At 35.4% G+C, this 27,640-nt stretch overlaps 2 protein-coding genes across 7 annotated transcripts; both read left to right on the top strand.

The window, feature by feature from the left end:
* The first annotated feature begins 485 nt into the window (after nucleotides 1-485).
* Nucleotides 486-16,512, top strand: LOC121246179 (GTP 3',8-cyclase, mitochondrial). Of its 6 annotated transcripts, XM_041144226.1 has the most exons (10): nucleotides 488-831; nucleotides 934-997; nucleotides 1,319-1,379; nucleotides 1,505-1,567; nucleotides 11,548-12,168; nucleotides 13,296-13,463; nucleotides 13,552-13,743; nucleotides 15,257-15,325; nucleotides 15,954-16,043; nucleotides 16,259-16,512. In XM_041144226.1, the coding sequence occupies exons 3-9, from the start codon at nucleotides 1,335-1,337 to the stop codon at nucleotides 16,035-16,037; spliced, it is 1,242 nt and encodes a 413-aa protein (XP_041000160.1). In that variant the 5' UTR covers nucleotides 488-831; nucleotides 934-997; nucleotides 1,319-1,334; the 3' UTR covers nucleotides 16,038-16,043; nucleotides 16,259-16,512. The 6 variants fall into 6 exon arrangements, 3 of the variants coding, with proteins under 3 accessions (XP_041000162.1, XP_041000160.1, XP_041000159.1); XR_005937067.1 differs by lacking the exon at nucleotides 16,259-16,512 and adding an exon at nucleotides 13,822-13,892 and having other exon boundaries at nucleotides 486-997; nucleotides 15,954-16,011; XR_005937068.1 differs by having other exon boundaries at nucleotides 487-997; nucleotides 13,552-13,633.
* A 6,793-nt stretch (nucleotides 16,513-23,305) lies between these two features.
* Nucleotides 23,306-27,196, top strand: LOC121245061. Its single transcript, XM_041143343.1, has one exon. The coding sequence runs from the start codon at nucleotides 23,904-23,906 to the stop codon at nucleotides 26,742-26,744; it is 2,841 nt and encodes a 946-aa protein (XP_040999277.1). The 5' UTR covers nucleotides 23,306-23,903; the 3' UTR covers nucleotides 26,745-27,196.
* The last annotated feature ends 444 nt before the right edge of the window (nucleotides 27,197-27,640 follow it).

Raw genomic sequence — 27,640 nt, forward strand, 5'->3', positions numbered from 1 at the left:
CTAGTTGAATGCAAAATGAAACACATGATGGGCTAAGGAAATCAGTGGGTTGCAGATTGTGAGATCGTGGGCTTTGGAATGCTAGCAGCAAATGCATGTGGAGTTATTGGGCCATGGGCCAGGAGTCGCTTTGGGGCTCTTATGTTATTATTTTCCTTTTTATGTAATAGATATAGTAGTTCTTTTATGTAGGAGTAATGTTACACAACCTCCCAATCTTCATACACCAAATTTTATTAAAATTTTTTAAATTTTTTTAAATTTTTTTGAATTTTTTTAAATTAATTCAATTTATTTATTCATTATTTATATATTAAATATTTAATAAAAAAAATAAAAATTAAAAAAAATATGGTGCGTGGAAGTTACGTAAATAATAAAAGGTTGTTTAGATTTTTTTCTTTTATGCAGTCGTGGGCGGCCGCGAAGCGATAAGGAGGAGTTCTTTAATCTTTACTCTTGTTTAGTTATATGAGATCGGGGGAAGGAGATCATCCAGAATATTCTACTGTTTATCATCTTTGTGGAGGAGCTCCCCTCGAATCGAAAGAGAGCACTATCTAGCTAGTAGCTAATTTAATACAATTCCACTTCATATCCATCTACCTAATTACACCATTGCTTATTAGCTGCAACAAATTCTTCCCCCTTCCCCCCCGTCGCTTCTCTCCCTCTCCACCTGTCGCTTCTCTCTTCTCTCTCCCAGTTTCAGAAACCAAAAGTTCTACCCCCTCCAAATCTCTCCTCCCCATCCGAATCTAGGGCAAACTTGACCCCCAGTCTTGGACATGCGTCACGTATATAAAACATTGGAGTCTGCGACAGTTTTCGGTGATTGCTTCCCACTTCCATTCTATTCAACGTACCCCGCTTCGCTTCTCTTCATTTTACTCTGCAATCTTCAAACCCTTTCTAACCACACACAAAACTCAGCTTGCAGCCGCTCCTCAGCAGCTCGCCACCCACCCAGCGGCCAGCGGTGCAATCACCATACACGGTTATCTCTCTCTCTCTCTCTCTCTCTCTCTTTCTCTCTCTCTCTATATATATATATATTATTTTTGTTTACACCCTAATTATTATTCTTGGCTATCGCCTATCGGAATACGTTCCCTTTCTCTAATTCCCAAATTTGTTATTCCTCACAAATATTCAACCATTTTTCTGTATGGGTTTTCTCTTTTAGCAAATCATCTGTCTCTGATGTCTCGCCAACAACATTAACTCTATCATTTTTATTCATGTATTTTTTTGTTATTTCGGCGATATATTTTTATATGAGTCTTCATGCAAATATTTTGGATCATTTTGGGCGCAGATTAGGTTAGAGAGCAATGTTCAGAAGCGTGCCTTTGCTTTCTAAACTGCACCCTCGAATTGTAAGTTTCGTCTGTTTTATTTTCCGCCACGAGAGATGGAGATTTGGGATTGAATTTCTTGGATAGTGGAAACACTTATTTGAATTTGATTGAAATGGAAGTTAAAAATGACTTAAACTATGCAGGGCAAGCAGTATCATCTCAAGAATTCCGTTAGATGGTTTCATGTACAGAGCTCCTCTGATCTAGTAATCTCTCTCTCTCTCTCTCAACTTTTCCTGCTAAGAAGTATTGCAAGTTGTATTTTGAATCTTTTGTGCTATTTCGTACTGTATAGATTTGAGGCTGAATCGACTGTTAGTGCCTTTATTTGTTGTATTTTGGCAACCGTCGGTTGTCATATACCAACATCTGCACGTACAGTATTACAGCAATTGATTTCTCCTTGCATTACATCTGAGCCCATTTTTATAGTATTCTGCTTGTTTTAGCTGTTCTTGTACCATCTTATATTTCATTTGTTTCTTCCGCTGCTTTACAAAAACTGTTCTAACTATACATGTATCTACATGTCAACGTATCAAAGTGGTGAAGTTTTTGGAGTATTTCTTGTGCATTGTTATTGATTGATAGTTGCTGGTACTTTGAAGTAATTGCTTATTTTGAAACTTTTTCTACCATAAGCTTGCTCATTGTAACATCCCAGTTGCGTGTTACTCATTTTACACTTACAATAATAGTGAAAATAAATCATTTCTTTTGATTCAATTATCATGGTGCTGAGTATGAATTTTTTTGATAGATTTCAATTTTTTTTTTTTTTTTGGCAACTACAGAAAATATAAAACATGGTGCTGAGTATGAATCTAATACATCTAAAATAGAATACCAAAGTCGCTACATACTGAACCGCCTAAATACTACTACAACTTTTTTTTTTTTTTATAAGACCTAAATACTACTACAACTATGGTCATTAAAACACTAAAAACAACAACTAACATCCCAACAAGTTTCTAATTGCGCCATTGAAACACTGATGACTTTTAACCCCTAGCAAGTGGGTCTATGCTTGAACGAGAACTTCTACTCAACTTGTTCTTCCTCAATACTGTATGTAAAAATCAGAATTAGAGTGTTGAGTTCAAACAACTACTTTAGTAGAGTTGATTAAAATAGTGTATATCACAACCCATATTTATTTTTATCTATACATGCAAAATATATACAAAAGAATTCATTTGAAATATATGTGATCCAGTCGGCCCTTCCCCTACCTAGTAAAGGGGAGCGAAAGATAATGTAAATATTCTCGCATTTATTGCTACTGAACTGTTCATTCTAGTTCTTTTCTTTTATTGAAAGAGGACAAAGCCCAAATTTTATTGATAAACCCTTACTTAAAGCTGAGGATTACCATGATAATAAAATTCTAGTTCCTACTGCTTTATTACTTATAATATACGTGAAAACAGTCAGCCAAAATGATTCATTTGAATGAAACTTGACTGTTTAGCTCTTCTCAAAAGCTTACCTTATATTAAATATAAGTTCTAGAAAGGGGCACCCCTACTATGCCTCTCAACTATAAGCTAGCGTGCAACAGCTTTTCAGCCGTTGATGCTTGGTGCTTGAAAATCTCTTTTTTGCCTCTCCTCCCCGTCTCCATTATGATTGATTTGCTTCTTCCTTTGCGCAAGCGCTTGATTCACCCCTTGTTGTGCATCTTCTTCTGAAAATCCTAGCCATTCTTAGCATGATATTTGGGAATCTCATTCCTATTACTCAAACTGGGCAATCCAATCTTTGTGATCTATTTCACACAATCACACCTTCACGATTGACTTACATTGGATGATCAAACCTTTGGGGATCATCCTTACTTGATCACACACCTTTGGGATCTTATTTACTTGATCACATCTTTGGAATTGTTTTTAATTCAATCAAACCTTTGGGATCAACTTTAACCACACAAGTTCAAATTATTACATCATTCATTTTATTACTAGACACAAGCATAACATTAAATCCATGATATCCTACCACATCCATAAAACATGCGTAATGTTTCATGAAGCATTCATTGGACATGTATGCATTTCTAGTGTCACAGGTAAGGATTCCTTGAACATTTATGCGTTCATGCTGACTAGTGCAATTCATCCATAACATTAGATAAGTACAAGGTTCTAAACTAACATGTATTATACTATACCATTTTTGAATCAATAGAAATAGCTTGATCTTTACCTTTTCGTGCAATAATCATATTCTTGTTTCATAACATTCAATCATCATATCATAATGCAAATGAAATAAAAAATAAGGTAACCCGAATATAAAGCTTCAAATAACATTTCTCAAAAGTTATCCAGGCGTTTTGCAAAGTCTAGGTTAATCAAACCCACTTAGCTTGTCTCCTTCGTGCTTGGGAAATCTTGATGACCTTAACCTCAAACTCGGATTGAGGGGAATAGATTTTGGAAGTGATGCAAAGTGGTAAAACAAGATGAGGTTTGACTCGAGTGAAGGCAAGTTGCGATTGTGAGGGAGAGAAAAATGAAGGGGAGCTTGAAAAATTGGGAGACTTAATTAGGGCTTGGTAGCGGGGGTCCACCTGCAAATTCTGCCCTACTCGTTGGGCAATGAGCTAGCACCCGCTCGTTACTCCTGAGTCGGGTAGGCAGGTTCAGTCTAAAATTTGAAGTGAGCGAGTGGGGCCCGGGCGAAAGCTTTTCACCCACCTACATATCTACTATAAATTAAAAAAAAAAAACCCCTAGAATCACCCATTTTAGCCGCGCGCCTCATCTCATCTCCCTCCTCTTCTCTCTTCTCTTCCTTCTTTCCTCCTCTTTCTCTACCTCTCTTCTATCTTCCTCTCTCTTAGAATCTCTCAAGGAGGAGAGACGCACGGTCATAATCGTGGGTGTGTGGAGGTGGAAAGATCCATGAGCATGATTGTGGGTGTGTGGAGGAGGAGAGATCAAGAAGATTTTATATGAGGCGGCTGAGGTTTTCGGATCTCCAATTTGTTTGATTGTTGGAATTTCTATATGAAAGATGAAAGAGGTTTGATATGAGGCAAGGGTTTTTGGTCTGTGGAGCTGTCGTGAGAAATGAGTGCGACTAGAGAAATTTGCCCACTTGTTCATCAGGAATGGGTGGAGCTGGGCTGGGGTTGCGCCACCATATGGCGACCCGTACCATTTGAAGCTTTAAGGTATTGTAACTGTCCATCAAACTGAACGTGGGAGGGGCTATGTAAGAAATGGGTAGATAATATAGAGAGGGAGAGGTGTGAGATTGGAAGCGCAGGTTTTTTTGGGGCGAACTTTCTGGAATTAGGCGTGGAGTGAAATGAAATGCGCCGTTTTACTTCTGTCTCTATCTATCTATCTATCTAGGCCTGGGCTGGGTAGTACTTACTAGTCATTTTTTTTTATAATTAATAAGAGTTTTATTACCATAAATTGGCATAGTTCACGTACACAGGAAGTATACAAGAGGAAATACCTACGTACAACAACTAAAAAGAAAGAAAAAACTCCCAACACTTCATCACTATTCATTAGAAAAGCCTTAGCCCATAGACATAGTGTTTTAAGGAAAAATTCCCTAATTTCTTCCATCGATCATTCTTTGTCTTCAAAACATCTCCCATTCCTTTCTAGCCATAGACACCATATCAAACACGAAAGAATCATTTTGCAAATGGCTGCAATAGGTAGACACCGCCCAACATACTTCCAGCAAGCTAGTAAATTCACCATATGCTTTGGCATCACCCAAGAAATACCCATCCTTCGAAAAATGACATTCCACAAACTTTTAGCCACCTCGCAATGGAGAAACAAGTGATTAACTGATTCGCCATCTTTCTTGCACATAGAACACCAATCAACAATACAAAGACCACGCTTTCTTAGATTTTCTGTAGTCAGAATTTTATCATGAGACACAAGCCAACAGAAGAAAGCTACCTTATTTGGCACTTTAACTTTCCAAATACTTTACCAGGGGTAATCACTTACATCTTTCTTACTAGTCATTTTTACCACACATGACCTTCATTCTTTGTTAAAAGAGTTGATTTTTGAGCAATAAGTGCTTGTTTGGGTTTGAGTTTAGAAGCTTAAAATGTGCTTTTGACACTCTAAAAGCTCTTTTGAAGAAAAAATGGTATACTTGGTAAATTTATAAAAAGTGCTTTAAGCACTTTAAAAAGGTTGGAAGTCCACTTTTTTAAAAAGTACCAAATTGAAGCTTTTGTTGAAAAGTTCTAGCGGACAATGCTACCTTTTTAAAAAACCACCATAACTAACTTTAAAAGCGCTTTAGGGGCATGTTTACTAAACAGTAAACAACTTTTTAGTAGTAGTTTTTTTAGTAAAGCTCTACAATTAAAAGCTCTATTTCCTACTGCAATCCCAAAGAGGCACTAAGTTTACATTATCATTCTTGACTTCTGGTTATAACTAGGGGTGTAAGGAGTTCAGTTCAGACCGGAAAAACCGACCGGACCAAAGTTCAGACTGGTCGGTCTTGGTCCCACAAATTGTGGACCTGACCCAACCGAACTCCTATATATGTTTTTAAAATATTTTTAATAATTTAATATATTATTTTTATATAGTAATTATATAAGTTAATGATGTAATTTTTACCTAATTTATTATCATTGACCATATAAAATATAAAATAGTATATGCTATCAATTAATAATAAATCATAAATCATGTGATAATTTATGTCATTATATGCAAATAGCTAATACATCATGCATTCATACATACTCTACTATTTACACTTAATTAAAATAATTAGATAATTTTTTACATAATCTACATTAATAATTCACTTAATTTTAATTTAGTAATTTGAATAATTTTTTATTAATTTATTTGAAAAAAAAGATGAAAAAAATGACAAAATAATTGGGCAGAACCGGATCGATAGCTACCGGTCCAGTTCGGTCCTTATGGATGTTTGGTCCAGGGAAAATGATGGACCAAAAATTTTGGTCCATCACTCACCTGACCGGACTGAACCGGACCGACTTACACCCGTAGTTATAACTCATGTTCAGTGCCTCTCCTCTTGTGCAATAAGCATCTCAGGTTTTATTTATTTTGATATGTTACACCCATTCTGGTAGGTTAGGAATGTACATTCACATTCATAACTTATGCTCGATAAAGAGACCCGACATAACAGAAATTACCTCACTTATTGAAAAATAATTTGTAGAACATAACATGGAATTTTTCTTGAAAAAATTAAATAAAAATAATCAAAGCACTGAAATGTAAATCTAATCCTCTTGTGTAAAACTTATTCTTGGACAATAGGTTTTGATGTGTAAGTCTTACCCGCCTGTTCATCTTCCTCATTCTATTCACTTGGAGGGTTAGTTAACATAAAAACAAACAAAAGTGAATCAAAGACTCGAATATTCAATAAACTACACATCATAAAGTAAACATATTTAAATGTAGTTTTTTTTAATAACGTTTATACTTCTAAACGTAACCATACAACATGTACTATGCATGAAAATTTGACATCCAACATGTTTGATGTGATTTGACTTATTTTTTTTTAAGTAAAAATATTATATATATTAATATCAATAGGAGTAACCAAGTACACTAAGCATATACAAGAAACACCTAGCCCATACTAGAGAGCCCTTAATGACCAATAAGCCTGTAAAAATTAGAAATCTATCTAAAATACACCAAGCCCAAATGGGAATAGAACACACCTCCCCAACCTCAACCCCTTGTTTCCCCTAAGACTAATACTCCACCCGAAACTCCCTCTACGAGGACGACTTCATAATGTCCTCCCTTTAGTTTTCTGTTGACTTGAACTACCTCCCTTATCATCATAGTTGATTGCCTAAGAAAGACGCTTTAACTCTATACTTTTATTAAATCTTGATTTGGTTTCAAGTGAGTGGCCCACCTCAGTCGCAGTGAGTAGTGTTGTAAATTGGTTGTCACATCCTTCATATGAAATCCCCACACATTGCTGAATCTCCTTAACCTTATGCAGAACCCAATCCGATGGTGAACCCGCTATATTGTTTATCGGAGGAAGAGATACCAGGGGAACAACATTTTCTCTAGACACAGCTCCCAATTGCACTCTCGACCCTAAACATTCCTCCTCACAAGGCACCAATGACAAACTCATAATTTCCTCCCCACCATCTTCTGCATTCAAATCTTGAACCTCCTCAACAACTATATTGTTGTTGTCCATTGTTGCTGTCACCATTGGAGGTTCCTTCCTTCACCGTTGGCATAGTTGTTGTCATTCCATCGACGAGAACATTGCTTGTAGGTGCGCCACCCCCGACGACCCTTTCCCTTTCTGTGCCACTTCTTCAGACTCTACTGCTTCCTCAAGAATAGAACAAATAGGGGAAGCACTACCTTCTGTTACACCATTTTTCATCTTCTGAAAGAGACTCGCCCGCTTCTTCCAAAGTACTCAAAACCCTGGAAGGAACCCCCCCCCCCCCCCAAAAAAAATCTAGCTCCTTATCCACTTTAATCATCAGATCTCTCACATACTCCATAACTCCCGTCAATTGACCTTTGATAGCCCACAAGATCCCTTCCACCTCTCCCACCCTCAAACACCCAACAGAGGCACCCATTCCACCATGCAACACATGAGGAGCGTGCTTACCCTTCACTTTTCCCAGTGTCACCTGACAGACAAGTGCCTTACCCTTTCCTTCTGCCGCGAAGTTATTCTCGGCCGTAATACACCCCGGTGACCTCAACACCGAGGTGTACAAGGCACCTTTGACAGAGAAAGGCCTTCCCATTGTCTTTCCATCAACAAACTCCCCTCTGTTTGCATGCTCTAGAACAGGGGCTTTGGACCCAATGACGCTTCAAATGGAATGCACAAAACCTTTTCATTTGACACCATTTTGCCTTCAGGGATCAGGAACAAACCTTTCCTCCTTCCATTCCAGAATTTTGAGAGTTCTAGAAAATTGCTCCTTGCATTATATATGGTGTTGAATGATGAGAACTCCATTGCCCATCCTTGGTTCCCTGAAGAATCCGTCATGACAGAGGAGTTCTAAGCAATCCTCTATCCCCTTAGCAACCCATGAAGCCGACGACCCGCATAGACACATGAACTTAGCCATCCTTTTGCTACGTTCAGAGGTGCGAAAGGTATTTCCTCCTTGTTTCGTAAAAGCAAAAGTTTTTTATTCCACTTTCAACCACCTCTCACCTTTCGTCTGAGACGATACCGCGTCGCGCGTCGACATCCTCTGATCCCAAATCACAGGATCATCTCCCAGGATCATCTGTCATCTCAAGGAGAAAAAATGTTATACGGGAACGGGAATAAAATGCATATCTAATGTAGGTTTGATGCTTATTAAGCTTAAGATACACCAGATCTGCGCGGACGAAATCAAAGGAATGGTATCCTGAGAAAATCCCAATCGCCGGAGGGAGGACCGACACCAGAGTGCCTCAGAGGAGTCGTCGAAGCCCGTCGGTCTCGTCTGTGGCGGTGGCGGGGATCTGCAATTGTCTTACCTGAGCAAGACCCTGCCAAAAGAACGACGGTGGCAACTTGAATGGTCGAGGCACGAGAGTAAAGAGAGAGAGGTGTCTAGGTTTGATGATTATTAAGCATAAACTAAACCAGATCTGCGCAGACGAAACCAAAAGAAAGGTTTCCTGAGAAACCAAAAGAAAGGTGTCGGAGGGAGGACCGACTCCGGAGTGCCCTCAGAGGAGTTGCCGTAGTCCGTTGGTCTGTTGAGCATGGTAAACTAACTACTATGTTCATGCATGTCTTTCACTTTTCTTATGGCCAACACATCTAAAACCCCTGTATGCATGGTGCATTGGTCCCACTACCTATGGCCACTATGGACATAACTTAAAATATCATAAATATGGGGGACCACACTTTCACGTAAACGTCCTTCAATGCGGCTTCACATCCATCCATAACTTGCATTGGTACCATGCATCTCTTATGGTCATTCTTTAAAGCTTTTCTTATTTCTTGTCATTTATCTTTCTTATCACAATGCAGGTAAACATATAACATGACGTCATAACATCATAAATGGTAACATAGCATAGTAGAGATAACCTCATCGCATCCATGAATTACTTTTATTCCCAAACAAAGGGCTTTAGCGCTTCAATAATCTCCGACTTGAAGTTGCTGTAAAAGGTTTGAATTTGATGGGGGTGAGGCTGGTTTTTTAATAGAGTTATGCTACATATAGTCATGAAGTGCACAAGCGCCATATAATCACTTTGAAAAAGAGTGGGGTCCGCTATTAAAAAATTAATTTTTTTTTTCATATGGGTTCCGTATTTATCCACTTTTTTCAAAGTGATTCTGTGGCGATTGCACACTCACGACTGCAACTATCATTTCTCTTTTTAATATCATAAAATTGCAGCTACTTTCCTTGGGTTTTCTTTAAAAACATTAAACATGAACCTCAAGAAAACAAGTTTGTAGCAGGCTGCGAAAGGGGCTTCTTTCCTTTGGTTATGGCAGTGTAGTATGTGTAGAAAAAGTTTTGACTTTTCTCTATCTAGGGCTGGCAGCAACATGGCAGATTTTCCTTGCTGTTTGTTGCAGTTATCTAGGGTTAGGGGTTGGTTTTCTTGAAGAGCTTCATGTGGAATTGCTATAGAAACTTTCTAGATTTGCATCAGCCTAGGGATTGCAATTCGTGTTCTTGGGCTGTGTCAAGTCATGAGTATTCGATTATATGGGTCAACCCGAATACGACTAGTTTAATTAAACGGGTTAGACCCTAAAACCTTAACGCGATCCATATAAATAACGGGTGACATGACACGACCTGCAGAATCCTTTTAATAATTAACTCTCATTGGGTTAAATTGAACACGACCCATTTCAACCTGTTTATCCCGTTTCAAATAAATGGATTGAGATAACCTGTATATTTATTTTGACCCAATTAACATAATTTCATATATAATTGAACTATAATTAGTTCACAATTACAACTAGATTCATGATATCTCCAAAGAATAAAATTATATATTTTCTTTAGAGATATTTTCTTATGATCAATATTCAAACCAATAGTATATAAGAAAATTAATATCTCTAAAGAATAAAATTACATTGAAACAAAAGAAAAGAGTTTAATAGTTTGAGATATTAAGTAGTTAACTTTAAAAAAAAAAAAAAAAGAAGATATTAAGTAGTCCAATACTAAAATGAATATTACATCCCAACAACAACGAAGGTATATAAAACGAAACATGTATAGATATTGACTTGAAAAGAGAATTTATTCGGTTTATACGGGTTGATTGCGGGTTTTGCAATTGACCTTAATCAACCTGCAATCAACCCTATAAGCCCACGAAACATTTATAGAACTTGAAAAGAGAATTTATTCGGGTTATAGGGCAAATATGTTTCTCTTCCTTGGATCCATTTAGGAGTCGTGCATGGGGCTCATTTCTACTTCCCCAGATCTGGAACAGCTCAAATCTTATCTCAAAAGAGTCCTAACAGCTTCAAGAAACACTAGTACAGGCCCCCCTTTTATACTACGTTTTCCTTTGATTTCTTACAAAAAAAGTTTAAAATGAATAAACAATTCAAAGGGAACCTTTTGATACCCATATCAAAATTTACTTTCTAAAAGTGGAAACCCTAGATTTAAAACGAAAATCTAGTTTCCTAAAATATAAACCCTGAAATTTCAGGTGTGACATTATACTTCTGTGTTGAGTTTTGTACTTTCCAGTATAAATCAGTCTAACTGACCCAGTCATTATAGAACTTGGGTTCATGTTTGTTCCTAGTTTTGAATTTCTTTGCACTGCATTGTAAATGGGATGTGCATTGGATTGAATGGGTAGTTAAGATTCCTTACCCTTTCCATAGCCAAGGATTCAACCTGCATCAATCTAGAGCTTGCTTTGTTATTACATTTCTAGACTAGTTGTATATGCCACAAATAATTAGACTCTTGATTATATCTGGTAGAATATGTGATTAAAAATCCTGATTAGGGATTCTTGGTCTCTAACTTAGGGTTGGATTTGTTCCCAAACATGGGCTGCAAATTCTAAGTTGATTATTTCTATTTTTTTTCCTCTTAATAATTGTATTTTAAGCTTGGGGTGAGTGTTGCTAATGGTTATCTATGTTATCACTTTATGATCAGGTCAATTGTGAAATTGCATCATATTCTGAACCCATATATAACAATTGCCGAGAATTAATCAGTGGTTGTCTAAGTGGATTCTTGCCAAAGACATATTCTACATCTTGTGCTACCTTGTCGTGTGATACTCTGAAAGATAGTCCTGTTTCCGATATGTTAGTTGATTCATTTGGGAGGCTGCACACCTATTTGAGGATCTCCTTGACAGAACGTTGCAATCTGCGATGTCAGTACTGTATGCCAGCAGAGGGTGTGGAGCTCACTCCTGGCCCTCGGCTACTCTCAAAGAATGAGATTGTTCGACTGGCAAATCTGTTTGTGAGTTCTGGAGTGGACAAAATTCGTTTGACAGGGGGGGAGCCAACCATTAGGAAGGATATTGAAGAAATTTGTCTGCATCTATCTAACTTGAAGGGACTGAAAACGTTGGCCATGACTACAAATGGAATTATTCTCTCGAAAAAACTTTCAAAACTGAAAGAATGTGGACTTTCTGCCTTAAATATCAGTTTAGACACATTAGTCCCATCAAAGTTTGAATTCATGACTCGGCGCAAAGGGCATGAAAGGGTTATGGAATCAATTAATACTGCTATAATCCTTGGATACAATCCTGTGAAGGTACGTTTCATCTTGAAACTTTGTGCTTTTATGCTTTTACTTCTTTTTGTACATTCATTCTTTTTAATGATTTTATTGCTGTGTTCTTAAAATGTTTCACATTTTGCTTGTTTTTTGGGGAGGTGGATTTGGTTTCTTCTCTTTTTTAAAAAATGTACAATGTTAGAGTAAGACAAGGAGGTGTAGATGGTATTATAGCTGAATCTCATCCAAAAGACGTAAGTTTGAAGTGAAGTCAGACAATGAGGTTTTAACACTACCTGTGGATTCTCCATTTCCTTGGAAGAACACTTGGAGAGTGGAGGCTCTGTCAAGAGTGGTTTCCTTTTTTCTTTCTTTCTTGTGAATGAGAGCATGGAGAAAAATATTTACGTTAGATAACTTGGGGAAGCGGAATCCCATTGTAGTGAATTGGTGTTGTATGTGTGAGAAGAACATTGGGTCTATTAATCTACTTATAAAAAAAACATTGAGTCTATTAATCATCTTCTTTTTCTATGGGAAGTAGTGAGAGAGTTGTGGTGTTTGCTTTTGAGTGGTTTGGTCTTCTTTCTAGAGGGTGAGAGTTGTTGGTGAGCTGGGGAAGACAACAGGGGCATTGGAATATTTTGGTAGTGTGGAGGTTGTATACTTTATGTCCAGTCCGGTGTATTTGGAGAGAGTGGAATGCATGGACCTTTGTAGATGGGAAGCTTCGGTTGCTGATGATATTTGTTTAATTCCTTTTTACTGATAAAAAAAAAAAAAGATAGGGAAGCTTTGGTTGTAGAGCTGAATAGAGGTCCTCGATTCCATTTATACACGGATAGTAATTCATGTAGCCCCCCCCTCCCCCCCTCTGCTTTTCATATTTTTTTTAGTAGTCGTTCTCTTTTTCTTCTGAAGTGGGGTTCTCTTGTATACTTCCTATGATTATAATTTTATTTTAATCAAGACAGATTTCCATGATTTATTTGTAATGGTTGTGATCCTACATAGGTGTTTCTCTTGTATACATTCTGTTTATATGGGTTAATGCCTACCAATTTCATCCATAAAATTCTTGATTACTTGTGACAGAAAAATTTCTCTGTTTAGTGCTGTTAGTTCTTGTTCCAGGTTTCTTACAGTAAACTTTTGTTATTCAGGTCAATTGTGTTGTAATGCGTGGATTCAATGATGATGAGATTTTGGATTTCATAGAGTTAACACGTGAAAGGCCAATTAATATTAGATTCATTGAGTTCATGCCTTTTGATGGGAATGTTTGGAATGTCAAGAAACTTGTACCCTACTCTGAAATGCTGGATAGAGTGGTAAGGTAGAATTCTGACAGGTGACTCACTTGAAGAAGTCTGAATTCTCAGTTATACATGCCCTAAGTCTCTCATTATTACTAAACAGGTAAAAGAGTACCCAGACTTAAAGAGACTTCAGGACAACCCAACAGATACAGCAAAGAATTTCAGAATAGAGGGGCATTGCGGTACGGTTTCTTTTATAACCTCAATGACTGAGCATTTTTGTGCTGGATGCAATAGATTACGACTTTTGGCAGATGGGAACTTCAAAGTTTGCTTATTTGGTCCTTCAGAGGTGACATTTCTCCTGGATTGTTATACTTTCAATATTTGTGACATGGATTTAATTTGTCTGCTATTATTTCTAATTTAGAGCATCCCTGTCCCCAATGCTATTTGGACCAAAGGGCATCTTGTCTCTCTGTACTAAAAAAAAAAGTGGAGGTGAAGTATTTGATTCAATCACTTATAGGTGGATAAAAAAGAAATAACTGCTGTGAGAACTTATTCATGTTCGCAGGTCATATGCTTTTGTTATCTTTTATTAATCATGTAGCTTTCATGTATGCTGATGCTTTTCTTGCTATAATATATCTGACATGATATGCTGTGAATACTGTTATGGGTGTGCATGAGAGTGCACGGTACTTTTACATGTACATGTATCTATCGATAAAAAGGGGTATTAGTTGAGATAGTTTTGTTGAGTGGATTTTAAAGCCAAAGCCAACTTTGTGAAGTCTTGAATTCTTAATTTTAGTTGGAAGATAAATACTTAAAGCTCTTCAGTATGAGGAAGGTTTCATACCTTGTCAAGTAATTTTGAGGCATCTTCATGCAAAAACTGATAAAGTTTGTTATCCGATAAACTATTATTGTAGCAAGAAAAATGCTAATTGTACTTAAGAAAAATGTACTTCTCCACGTGTTAGCTATTGATATGCTCAAAATTATAAAATTTAAAATTCAAAATTCAAAATTGTGAATTTCAAAAGAAAATTGACAAAATGAGTCTTTGTTTGTTAGTACATGTAGCACTACTCTTGTAACAATACAAGGATGACCTAAACCATATCTGAGCCCACACTTCAAAAGGACCAGTCAAGATTACAATTAAAGTCCTTTGGAATCATTATTAAAGGCTTAAACTTCTCCCTCCCAAACAATGTAGGATCACATTCAAGATCTGGGATATTACAATCTCCCCCTTAAATTCTCGACGTCCTCGTCGTGTTATTCCATTATAAGTGACACAATTCAAATCCCACGTCTAGTTGGGATTGGCTCTGATTCTATTTTTAACAACCTAAGAAAAGCCCAAGCTGAATATGAGCCTATATTCCAAAAGAACTGGTCAAAGATTACAAATGAAATCCATTGGGATCATTATAAAGGGCTTGAACTTCTCTCTTTTAAGCAATGCGCAATCCCATTCGCCACTTTCCTATACACAATCCGGGTATTATAATTATAGTCATGATTAAACTATCGTGAATGGTTTATATGTTTATGTGATTGTAAATGAAACTGGGTGGAATAACTTTCTGCATTGAACTAACTGATAAGGTAAGAGGTGAATTATAATTTTTTCTGTGCCTATTAAATATACATGAGTTCGTTGGACTTCTTTCCTATATGCACCTAATGAAGTAATAGATCACTGAAGTTACATGTTTTAGTGAGCTACTCAGTGCTAGTGTGTAATAATTAGTAAACCTTTTCTTTTTCCCATGATGGAAGTTTTAGCTGAATTATTTTACATTTTATTTACAATATAAATCTAGAATGCAGTTTACTTGTTATACTAGGTTGGCTTAAGAGATCCTCTTCGCCGTGGTGCTGATGATCATGAGCTCAAGGAAATAATTGGGGCAGCGGTATGCATATTTCCGTATCTCGTGACCCTGAACTTCAAGTCATAACCTTTTCTTTTTCTCATGTTCTCGGTGATCGTGGATGTGCCAGGATATTTGTCTGCTTTTGATCTAATAGGTATATTAAAAAGAAAAGGTAAAATAATAGGCATATGGCTATGACTTGAAGTAGAGCAACTTGAACATTATGAACACTTGAGACATACCCGATGTATGACACTCTTCTGGAGATTTATTAAAACAGTCAATTTGCATTTACCCAAGTAGGTAGGGTTTATGTGTACTGTTTTTCTTTGGCATGGGAAAAAACACGCTTGAACTTAGACAAATGCATATGTTATGATAGAAGAAGACACATTTCGCATTATATCTTATGGATTCCTTATTTTGGCTGAAAAAGCAATGTTACTTGATCATAATCAAACTGACTGAAATCTTTCTGTTCAATAAGATCCCACTAAATTTGAATAATCTTTCTGTCTAGAGTTATAGAAAATGACAAAATGAAGGGCCCACACTAGTTTAGCTGAATGGTGCATTGTTCGTTGTTGAATTAGATCTGCTCTCAAACTTTCTAAATGCTATATTTAGCGAATACAGTACAGTACAGATTATTATACTTTTGCTTCAGGTAAAGAAAAAGAAAGCTTCACATGCTGGAATGTATGACATTGCAAGAACAGCAAATAGGCCTATGATACATATTGGTGGCTAAATTCTGGTATGCTCGTTTTCAGAAATTATATTCAGTTTTATTTTATTTTTTGTACTTGTAATGATACAAAATTTTCATGCCATAGACGCACTGATGAGCATTTCCTTCTAGATTCTAGTAGGCTTGACTTGCCGAATACAGAACTGTTTATTCATTTATTTGGTTGATCTTTGCCCAGAGAGGCCAAAAATAATCTAGTACATATTTGTTACTTCCCTCAGGACTGTGCATCCAAGCAAATTCAGTGAGTCATTTGCTGATGGAAGAACTCGACATCTTACGTGTTACTTTTGAAGGCCCTGGTCCCTTTCTTAGCATTACCATTCCTCTCTTCTGTAATTTATCTTCATGTTTGTTTTTTATTGTAAGAAGGAACACTGCACTAACTCTGTCCTCAGTTATTTTAAATTATGCATACAAGATACGTTATTATCATGTTCATAATTAATACACTGTCAAGAAAATATCTTATTCACTTTGATTTACCTTTCTCAAAGATGAAATAAGGCCTTGTTTGGGTAATAAGGAATTGTTAGATATTTTCAAATATTTCATTCCCATTCCTCCAGTTTTTTTTTTTTTTTAAATACTTTTTTTCATTTTATAAATATTTATAATTCGATTTTCTTAAATTAATATTTATTATAGTTTAATTTCAAGGAACGTTCCAAATCAATCGAGTTTTTAGAAAGCCTAAATATTCCTGCATGCTGTAACATCTCCCCTTCATGCACTGGATGATCAAATCTGCATCTGTAGAAACTGATCATTATGAAGGAGAAAAGGTAAGAGACAGTAGTGCAACTTCAAAGTCCGATAGAAGCAAATCAAAAGTAATTAATGGTAATGAATTTTGTTGACTGCATGCAATCAGATTATCTGATATTTAAGAGAAAATCTATCATACACGTACGGCCAAACTACCACTTTGATAGTTTATGATGCAAATTGAAATCTTTAGTGGTTCGGGCCTGGATACGCAAATTATAATCTCTCTTTAATTTTATGTACAATGCTAGTCACACGCTGGGAGCTACTGCTCGCTTTATTTTTTGTTTTTTTCTTACTTCATGATTAAAGAAATATTTTTTAATAATATTATGAATTTTTTAAGAATAAATATATTTAAAAGTTTAAAAAAAATACATATAAAAAAAGAAAAAAAACACTAAAATAACTAGCGATGGCTCTTAGGAAGCTATCAACGGTGGTTGTAGTATTTTGTTTTTCTGTAATCTTTTAAGGAAAATAATACTTTCACCATTGGTTTTTAGCGCTCAGTGTTATTGTTGAAATTTTTAATTTTTCTTTTTACTTAATGATTAAGAAAATATTTCTTAATAATATTGTATTTTTTTTTTTAAATATTTAAAATTGTTAAAATATAGATATAAAAAAAACAACAAAACAAAAAAGATGAATTATGCCTAACGGTAGCTCCCAGCAGGTCGAAATCTTTCTTAATTATCCAAATGTTGGTCAAAATTTTTTCCTCTCACTTTCTCACATTTTCAATGTTTTTTACTCCACTTTCTCAAACAAACTTATGGGTTCTTTAGTGTTGGAGTTTCTTTTCTTGCCTGTGAATCTCATCATTATGTGGGCATGAGTTTTCTCTGTCTCTCTTCTCAATTGAAACTCTTTGGATTTTTAGAAGCTGTGTAGAAAACTCAAATGTATAATATGGGTTACCCTTCATTAGAAATAATGGGATCAATAGACATGCATCAACTTGGATGAAACCAGCCATCAATTCAGACGAAATAAACATTATATAATATCTGTTTAGATCTAAAAAAAAGTTGGTGATAAGACGATTTAACTGTTAACAAACACCAAATTGGACGAAACAATTATTATGTAATATCTATTTGAATAAAAAAAATGGTGATGAGACGATTTAACAAATAGAAACAAGTGAGATCTTAGAGATCTTTACACCGATGCATTGAGGCGGCATGAGTGAAACCAAATTTATGTTAAAAAATTGTGTTAATAAACTTGGTGATTTTGGTATGCAACTCTCACGAGTTTGTCAATTGAATGGTGATTTTATATGTTGGTCTATTTATGTAAATAATGGTGTTTTTAATTAGGTGTTGTTTAGAATTTATTTTTAAAGAGCTTTTATTTAATGAATTGTTACTATTATATGCTTCTGCAAAGAGATTTCAGGATTTTTTTTCCTCTAACTAGACTCTACGTACAAGGGCTAGTGTATACATATGTATGTATGTGTGTGTGTGTATATATATATATATATATATATATATATATGTAGGTCGGACACTCCAGCAGTTCACTCTTATAAATGAAGACACCAGAGCTACAAAGCTTTATCGTTACTTGACAAAACAGTGCCTGTTTACTTCGTGAGGAAGTGCTGTAGGTTCCCCCACTTCAAAATTTACCCATGTCCACATACACAGCCACCCATTCATTTACATACATATATATATATATATATATATATATGTATATGTATGTTTGTAAGTAGATTCCCCTTCCCCAGTTTCCAAGAGATCATCAGACTTTAGAATATTTACAATATAATTGTTCTGAAACAACGCCATAAATCAGGTAACAAAAAGGAATCAGTTTGAAGGATTCTTTTAGGATGATTTTCTTTCATAAATCCTAGCAAGCCTATGATCTATCAACTTAGTTCTTAATAATAATAATAATAATAATACAACATTATTATCTTAAACAGTGATGTAGTCCTGCAGAGTGATACGGTTGTTGTAAAAAAAAAGGATAATTGCAACTTTGGATACTCTTTCATGCCAAAATTCAAAAACCAAAATGACCCAGACACCCTCACCAAGTTTCAAGATTACTTACTTTATCATACCATAAAAGACTTTTAGTGTCAGGATGTTGTATTGTTGTTGAGGTTAGTACTTACAAAATTTATATAAATATATATATAAAGCCTCCAAGTCAAACTTGTAGTGAATATCCTAATCCAACATCTTTTTTGCTTTTAACTTTGGGAAAGATTTGAGCATCCTAAGAGTGAACTCAACAAAGATAACCTCCAAAAAAAAAAGGTCATTGATTACAAACCTCTCCTCATTTCTTAATATAAAGTTGTTAATCCTCCACTTGCTTCAAAGTTGGTGCCTTTGTGCTTGGAGCCACATTTAGACCATGTTTGCTCTGATATTTTGAGAACATATTTTGGTTTTACATCCTGAAAATAATATGTTTTGTTCTGCATTCTGAACTCTGTGAAAATGCTCATGTCTATATATTAGTATATGTTCTCTGCTTACTGAGTTGTTGATTACTCGCTCTCTTATCTCCACAATATCTTCAAATGTTTTAGATGTTTCAGTTGAAGTTTAAGAATAGGGACACATGAGTAAGACTATGTGAGCATAGTGGATTAAGTGCAAAGAGGGTATATTGGTTGACGGAGAATTTTATTCAGTAGTTTTGTTTTACTCTGTTGACTTGATATTTTGGAAGGTTGAATTTTATTTTGAGACTTGGTGGTGTTCTTAGTTAATTATTTTGGGAGTAAATAGTTTAAAATAATGAGATTTATGTGCAATTGAGAAATTAGAGTTTACATCTATACTGTGGGATACGATTTTAGGTGACAAGAAGTAACTTTCCGACTCATTCGAGACCAGGGCATTACAATTTTAATCAAGGCTCAAAATCAGGTAAGGATTGATTCAATGAATCAGGAGATCCAACAATTGAATCAAGCGATGACAATTTTGAATAGGTTATTTTAATATTGAAAAAAATAATTAAAAATCATATATAATATAATTCAAGCATTTAATATCATGTATAAAAGAATATAAAATAATTTCATCAACTAGTTTCAATAAAAATATGATATGATCAGTCTAGATTGTTTTAACAAACATGTAATTTATGTATTTAATTTCAATTGTCAATAATTTTTTTTGCCTCATATACAAAGAAGATAAAGATTATTAAGTTATAAACACATAGCAAATGTAGTATTTTATGCACAACGACCAACTTAATACAAAAAATACTCATTCATCTCTTAATTTCTTTTGTCTACCTAAAAAAATAAAGAATTACATGTTTTATTTTTAAATATTTTTATGATTTTTAACAAATACAATGATGAAAAAAGTAAATATATAATTAGTTCTACCGTATTTTTGTGCAAGAAATTAAAAAAAAAAAATCAGTTGTTAGGCAACTTAAAATAAATACAATTTGAATTGGCTAGAATCAGCTCAAATCAATTAGAATATATCTAAATTGGTCAATTGAAATGATTCAATAAACGATTCAAAAAGTTCACTAAAATCGGTTAATTTCCTGACCGATTCAATTTGAATCAACTTGAATCGATTCGTATTTTGGGAGCCTTAATTTCAACTCTCTCATTTCATGCTCCTTTTCGTTTTCCAAATAATTTTATAAGAAAAATTTTACTCATCATTTTTATATTATATATTATATATACTTTTTATCTTTTTATTTTTTTTTCTTAATAAATATATAGTGTAGAAATAATGAGTAGAAGAATTAAATTAATTTATCAAAAATAAAAAGTAAGTATAGTATGTAGTGCGTAAACAAAACTCATTTCATTATCCCGTTTACTTAGGTCGGTGTTTTTTCTGAGTACAAATTGCAATTGTTTTAAAATTTTAGATTATATTTAAACGTTGAAATGATTTGAAATGATCTATGATGAATGATAATAAAAAAATAATAATAATAAATTACCAAACATAACCTCGTGATTCGAGCAGAGTAATTTTGGTCCATTAAAGGAGAAGTACAGTAATCAATGAGCCTAATGATGAGGCCACATCCATACGAATTGACCAGGGGTATTTTAGTCTTGACATAAAGTGGTTGACTCCAGCATATATTGCTTGTACAGTGTACTTGGCGCTGCTTCAAATTAAAAAACAAAAAATTATAACTGTGTTATGTGATAATACAGCAGATGCTCCAACTCAGCTGAGAAACGATCATGGGCTTTCAATTACATTATCAACATTTATTTTAATCTTAATACTTATTTGAAAAAACCTTTTATTTTCATCATTTTTCTAAGAAATTTTAAATTATTTTTCTTTTATTTTTAAGGGTAGTCCAAATTATAAAAGAGTAAAATGGTCAATGGTGTATTCACTTTTCGAGGCAGCATCTAGGGTCTTGTGCGTTGAGTCCGGCTATCGAGAGGACAAGGAATCCAAAGGAATTGTGCCATTTTTTATTGTTCGACTGTACTATTTTTAACTGAGTTGGATTTAAATTTAGATATTTTTTAACATTTAAATATTTAATTTTTAAGTTATTAAATTTATATCAATTTAAAATTTTTTTATATTAGAGATTTATAATTTTTTTTTAACTCAATACCTATTTATACGTAAAATTTATAATTTTTTTTTAACTTTTTATAAATACATCTAAACTCATATTAATATTTAAACATATCTAAACTTATTTTAGGTTGATCCTATAAAATTCACTCTATCATCTCAACTCATTACTGTTTATAAAGAACTCAACTCAACTCAACATCTAAATCTAACCTAAATTAAAAGTATTTTTATTAAATTATTTTATAAATATATTTTTAATTTAAAATATAATTTTATAAAGATATGTAAAAATGATTATGTATTCATTATTTTTCAAATATCGAAGAGAATGTATGAAACTCGAATATCATTGCCAAAAAATAACAACGCCACATCATGAAGAAGTTTTATTTGTTGATTAATTAGCATAAAGCTTAGTAAATGCAAAAACCCAAATTTAATTTTCATTAGTTGTCATAAATGCTCATTCCATAGAAGTTCATTCATAATTAATGTAAAATTCATGCAACTTTTGTTTGTTATAATAGCCTTAATTTGGATGTCTTAACTTTATGATGGCATGTATATTAGACATATAGTTAATGTGTAATTCTACATAAAATCATAAAGTGCGTAAGTACTGCGTAATTATTATTAAAAAATTAATTTTTATTTTCTTGTGAATCTCATATTCAATTATTTTTTTAAAAGAGATTATACAGTATTTATACACTCCAAGACTCTTAATATCATTTTTCGACACGTAAAATGCCATGGATGGTCAAGGCAGTCACGGCCAGCCCCACTACGATCTGTACATTCCCTTAATAGAAAATGAAGTACTTTAGGTTCTTAATTTCCAGCCATTAGTTCAAAGAGTTTCAAGTCATGCAATCTTTCTGGACGCCGGTGATCAGCTTGACCAAAACTTTAAAGATATGTTCTTTAAAAGAGCATATGATAAAGCTAGAGAAGGAAGGATTAGCATTGAATTTTGCTTCATTTAGGGTGAGTTTGGATGTTGAAGTGAGTTGAGTTGAGTTGAGTTGAGATAATAAAATATTATTAGAATATTATTTTTTAATATTATTATTATTTTAAAATTTGAAAAAATTAAATTATTTATTATATTTTATATTAAAATTTAAAAAAATTATAATAATAAATTAAGATGAATTAAGAATAATTTATGTTTCAATCGAAGCCTTAATAGATCAGGTTGAGTAGAAATCATCAAAGTTTAGTACATTATCCTTTTCTTAATGGTAGACTCGAAACTTTATTTATATTTCTGAAGAAAAAGACAACTAAAACAATTCAACTCTCTTGAGGTGACAATTTTCATTATGATTTTTTCTTTTTATATATGAGTTAACACGGGTTACAACGCAATAATCGTAATGTACTAATCATAGTGTACAATATATTTTAAATCTATGCAAATAAAAATGATATTAATCAAAGGAGGAAAATTGATATTCATTATCTTTTAACCATTACTATTTGATATGATATTAAATAATAAAAATAGTTTTTTTAATCATTTAACCTCATGTTAGAAATGAATAAAAAGATAGTAATTAAAAAGATAATAAAGAGTAAAGAATATTACTACAAACAATTATAAAGTGTCTTAGTATCATGTAATTACTTTGAGAAAAAAGAATAATTTATTATAAAAAAATTAATTTTTTTATATAAATTTATATTTATTTATTTATTTAAAATAATTATATAGCGCTTGCTCCCTCAAATGATAATAAAAAAGATAGCTTTTACACGAGACCAGCCGATTCTTTGACTTTTATGCATATGGGGGAGTGTTGGTCCCACCTCCAGCACAGAGAAGCAAACTCTAAATAATTTATTTTAAGAAAACGAAAAATTAATTAATAAGAGAAATAAAAATAGGCAGCATTTACATATTCGGTTTATGAAAGTCAATACCCTTTCTCACTGTTTGTTGAGGGCAGTAAGCGTCCCAGATTGGAGAGAGAGAGAGAGAGAGAGATAGAGAGGGAGGGGTCAATGAGATAGACAGAACAGAGTGGAGTTTTATTTTATTTCTTTTATAAGAGAGTGGAGTTTTATGATTTATCGTAACCGGGTATGTTTTGCATTTATTAATTAGTTATTATCGAAGTAAATGGGAAGAGCATATGTTGTGGTGGGTTCTTTTGCTTTTAATTGCATTATAGAGAGAGAGAGAGAGAGAGAGAGAGTTCTTTGTTTGAGCTCTGTCAGGTGTTTGGTGGTTTTGACCCTGCTTATTTCTGGTCTGTGTTCATTTTTTTCCAGGGAAGCACTTCTTCTTCTTCTACGTTCTTTAACAATTGTCTTGTGAATTTTTGGGATCTGGGTTGCAGGATTTGAGCATTGAAGTCTCGATCTTTCTTTGGTTTTCTTGGAATTGTATTTTTGTTGCGGAGTTTTACCTGAGAATGGTCTAATTTTGTGGTTTGGAGTTGAATTCAAAATTTTCTCGCATTTCTTTGGTATTGGAAATTGAGATCCTGGAATTTCTGGGGTCATCCGAATTGCTTTGATGCATTTGGCCATATGGAAACCCATTTCCCAATGCGCAGCTCTGATTCTGGACAGGAAGAGCAGCGGTAGAAGAAAAGATGGGTCTGATTCATCTCTTAAGAACAAGAAAAACTCATCGGTTCTCAAGAAATTGCAAGAGAACAAGCTCAGGGAGGCTCTCGAAGAAGCTTCCGAAGATGGATCTCTCTTCAAATCCAAAGATATGGAGGAATCCGAGTCGCTGGCCAACCAGGACGAGAGTTTGGGGCGCTCGCGCTCGCTCGCGAGGCTCCACGCGCAGCGTGAGTTCCTCCGAGCAACTGCCCTCGCTGCCGAGCGCACATTCGAGTCCGAGGATGCCATTCCAGACCTCAACGAGTCTTTCTCAAAGTTCCTAATCATGTACCCGAAGTACCAGTCTTTGGAGAAGATCGATCAACTGAGGGCTGAAGAGTACTCGCACTTGTCCCCAAAGGTATGCCTTGATTACTGTGGGTTTGGTTTGTTCTCGTATGTTCAGACTCTTCACTACTGGGAGTCCTCCACGTTTAGCTTATCAGAAATTACTGCAAATTTAAGCAATCATGCTTTGTATGGGGGTGCTGAGAGAGGGACTGTTGAGCATGACATAAAGACTAGAATTACTGATTATTTGAACATCCCTGAGCATGAGTACGGTCTAGTTTTTACAGTGAGTAGAGGATCTGCGTTTAAATTGCTGGCCGAGTCGTACCCTTTTCATACCAACAAAAAGTTGCTGACAATGTTTGATTATGAGAGCCAGTCTGTGAATTGGATGGCTCAGAGTGCTAGGGAGAAGGGTGCTAAAGTGTATAGTGCATGGTTCAAATGGCCAACCCTGAAATTGTGCTCCACTGATTTGAGAAAGCAAATTTCTAGTAAGAGGAGGAGGAAGAAGGATTCTGCAGTTGGTCTTTTTGTGTTTCCTGTTCAGTCTAGAGTTACTGGGGCCAAGTACTCGTACCAATGGATGGCACTAGCACAGCAGAACAATTGGCATGTCTTGCTTGATGCTGGGTCATTGGGTCCCAAGGACATGGATTCCCTTGGGTTGTCCCTATTCCGACCGGATTTCATTATCACATCATTTTACAGGGTATTTGGTTATGACCCAACTGGTTTTGGATGCCTTCTGATCAAGAAATCAGTAATGGGAAGCCTTCAAAGTCAATCTGGGCGTACTGGGGTGGGAATGGTGAAGATTACCCCTGAGTACCCTTTGTATCTGAGTGATTCCATGGATTGTCTTGACAGGTTGGCTGGAACTGAAGATGATGAAGTTACTGAAAATGGTGATAAAACCTCTGAAACACGCCCGGGAACACAGCTACCTGCCTTTTCCGGTGCATTTACATCTGCTCAGGTGAGGGATGTATTTGAGATGGATCATGATAACAGCTCTGACAGAGATGGGACAAGCACCATATTTGAGGAAACCGAGAGCATTTCGGTTGGGGAGGTGATGAAGAGCCCGGTCTTCAGCGAAGATGAGTCATCAGACAACTCGCTGTGGATCGATTTGGGTCAGAGTCCATTGGGATCTGAAACAGCAAGCCAATTGAATAAACAGAAAGTGGCCTCTCCCTTACCACCCTTTTGGTTTACTGGCAGGAAGAACCACAAACGGCTATCTCCATTACCCTCTTCCAAGATACATGGAAGCCCTATATACGATGACAAGGTGGTAAACCTCGTGCCTTATGAAGACCGCAATGTGCTATCATTTGATGCTGCTGTCCTGTCAGTTTCCCAAGAACTGGACCGTGTGAAGGAGGTCCCTGAAGAAGAACAATTTGCAGAGACAAACCACACTTCACAAAATGGTAGAAAGCGTTTAGATCATGTTCAGGAGATCCAAGAAGAACCTGAGACCAGCAAACCCCTTCCTGCTGGGGCTTTGTTCAATTCTGCAGTGAATGGATCCTGTGTGAACATATCAACTTCTGCCTGTCAGCATCGCAGCCAAGAGAATGGCTCAACCTCTGAAATTTTTCAGGAGGTAAAAGAGAGTGCCATAAGAAGAGAAACTGAAGGTGAATTTAGGTTGTTGGGGAGAAGGGAGGGGAATAAATTTACTGGTGGTAGATTTTTTGGTTTGGAAGAGAATGAATCGTCAAGCAGGGAGAGGAGGGTATCTTTCAGCTTGGAGGACAATCATAAAGATAACCTGAGCCATACATTGGAGACAGGAGAAATCTCTGTGACCAGCCTGGATGATGAAGAGCAGAGCAGCGATGGTGAATATGCTGATGGGCAAGACTGGGACAGGAGGGAACCTGAGATAGAATGCAGGCATCTTGATCATGTTAACATGTTAGGTCTCAATAAAACCACCCTCAGGCTGCGGTTTTTGATCAATTGGCTTGTAACCTCATTACTGCAACTTAGATTACCTGGTTCAGATGGGGATGGCTGCACGAATCTTGTTCAAATATATGGCCCGAAAATAAAATACGAGAGAGGTGCAGCTGTGGCTTTTAACGTGAAGGGCAAAAACATGGGGCTAATCAATCCAGAAGTTGTTCAGAAGCTGGCTGAAAGAGAAGGTATCTCTCTTGGCATTGGCTTCCTTAGTCACATAAAGATTTTAGATAGCCCGAGACATCAACGGGGTAGTTTGAATTTTGAAGATACAACGCTGTGCAGGCCTATGGAAAATGGTCGACATGATGGAGGAAAGGGCAGATTCATACGGGTTGAAGTTGTTACAGCTTCTCTAGGTTTTCTAACTAACTTTGAGGACGTTTACAAGTTGTGGGCTTTTGTGGCAAAGTTTCTTAACCCAACATTTATCAGAGAGGGTAGCCTTCCAACGGTTGAAGAAGGTTCTGAGACATAGGACCATATGTGTATCAATGGCTTTTTTTCTATTTTCAATATAGTTGAATGCTTTTAGCTGGGAAATTTCTTCAGAAGGATCTCCCTCAAAAGTGAAAGATTCAGAAGCCTAAAAAAGGATTGGAAGGCCCCAGCAAGGATCAGAAGGTAATCATTTATGCACGATCAAATACCAGTGCTGGAGCTATTCCTCAGGACTGCTCAGCACATGTGGGTGAATTTGTTAGTTCATGTTTGTTGTTACTCGGAATTCCGTTTTTCAACTGCTGGGTTCTGTAGAGTTGGCTTTAGAAACTCATGTCTTACAAGGAAGTCACAGTAAACATGAAGTGGGCACAATTTCTCCATCGATTACGATCTGCTTTTGCATTACACTACAATATATTTCTCTATGTTTTTAGGTCTGCTATATTAAATTTCTTGGTTCTGTATATAATTAGCTTATTTTTCCAATTGTAGTTTGCAATACCACTCAGTGGCATGTTTGTTTTTCCCTCTCAGGAAAAAAAACTTGAGAGAACTCTGCGAACACAGCTCATCACTGGGAAATTGCAATCTTCCTCCAATACCCATCTTGTTCAGTTGTCTAAATCGTGTTTCAGGTCAAAGGCAACTAGTAAAATAGATGTGTTTCAGGTCACAGTTTTATGTTACTGACAAAGTTGGATTTAACTTTGTTCCTTGGAGGGAATAAAAATAGAGGAATATTCTAATTAGACCGGGCATACTCGACCACCTAGAAAGCATGATCTGATGTTAACAGGAAATAGATATTCCTTGCATAATGCGAAGAGCATTATCAAACTGGAAAAGTGAAAGTAATCAAAAGATTGACTAGTTTCAATGTACGTTACATGTTTTAGTGAGCTACTCAGATCTAGTGTGTAATAATTAGGC

The sequence above is a fragment of the Juglans microcarpa x Juglans regia genome, chromosome 1S (assembly GCF_004785595.1).
Source record: "Juglans microcarpa x Juglans regia isolate MS1-56 chromosome 1S, Jm3101_v1.0, whole genome shotgun sequence".
Lineage (NCBI taxonomy): Eukaryota > Viridiplantae > Streptophyta > Magnoliopsida > Fagales > Juglandaceae > Juglans > Juglans microcarpa x Juglans regia.

Excerpts from the sequence above, each read along its gene's own strand:
- LOC121245061 (XM_041143343.1), top strand. The coding sequence starts at position 23,904 with ATGCATTTGGCCATATGGAAACCCATTTCCCAATGCGCAGCTCTGATT.
- LOC121246179 (XM_041144225.1), top strand. The coding sequence starts at position 1,335 with ATGTTCAGAAGCGTGCCTTTGCTTTCTAAACTGCACCCTCGAATT. Across the intron at positions 1,568-11,547 it reads TACAGAGCTCCTCTGATCTA|GTCAATTGTGAAATTGCATC; the intron begins GTAATCTCTCTC and ends CTTTATGATCAG. Across the intron at positions 12,169-13,295 it reads TTGGATACAATCCTGTGAAG|GTCAATTGTGTTGTAATGCG; the intron begins GTACGTTTCATC and ends TTTGTTATTCAG.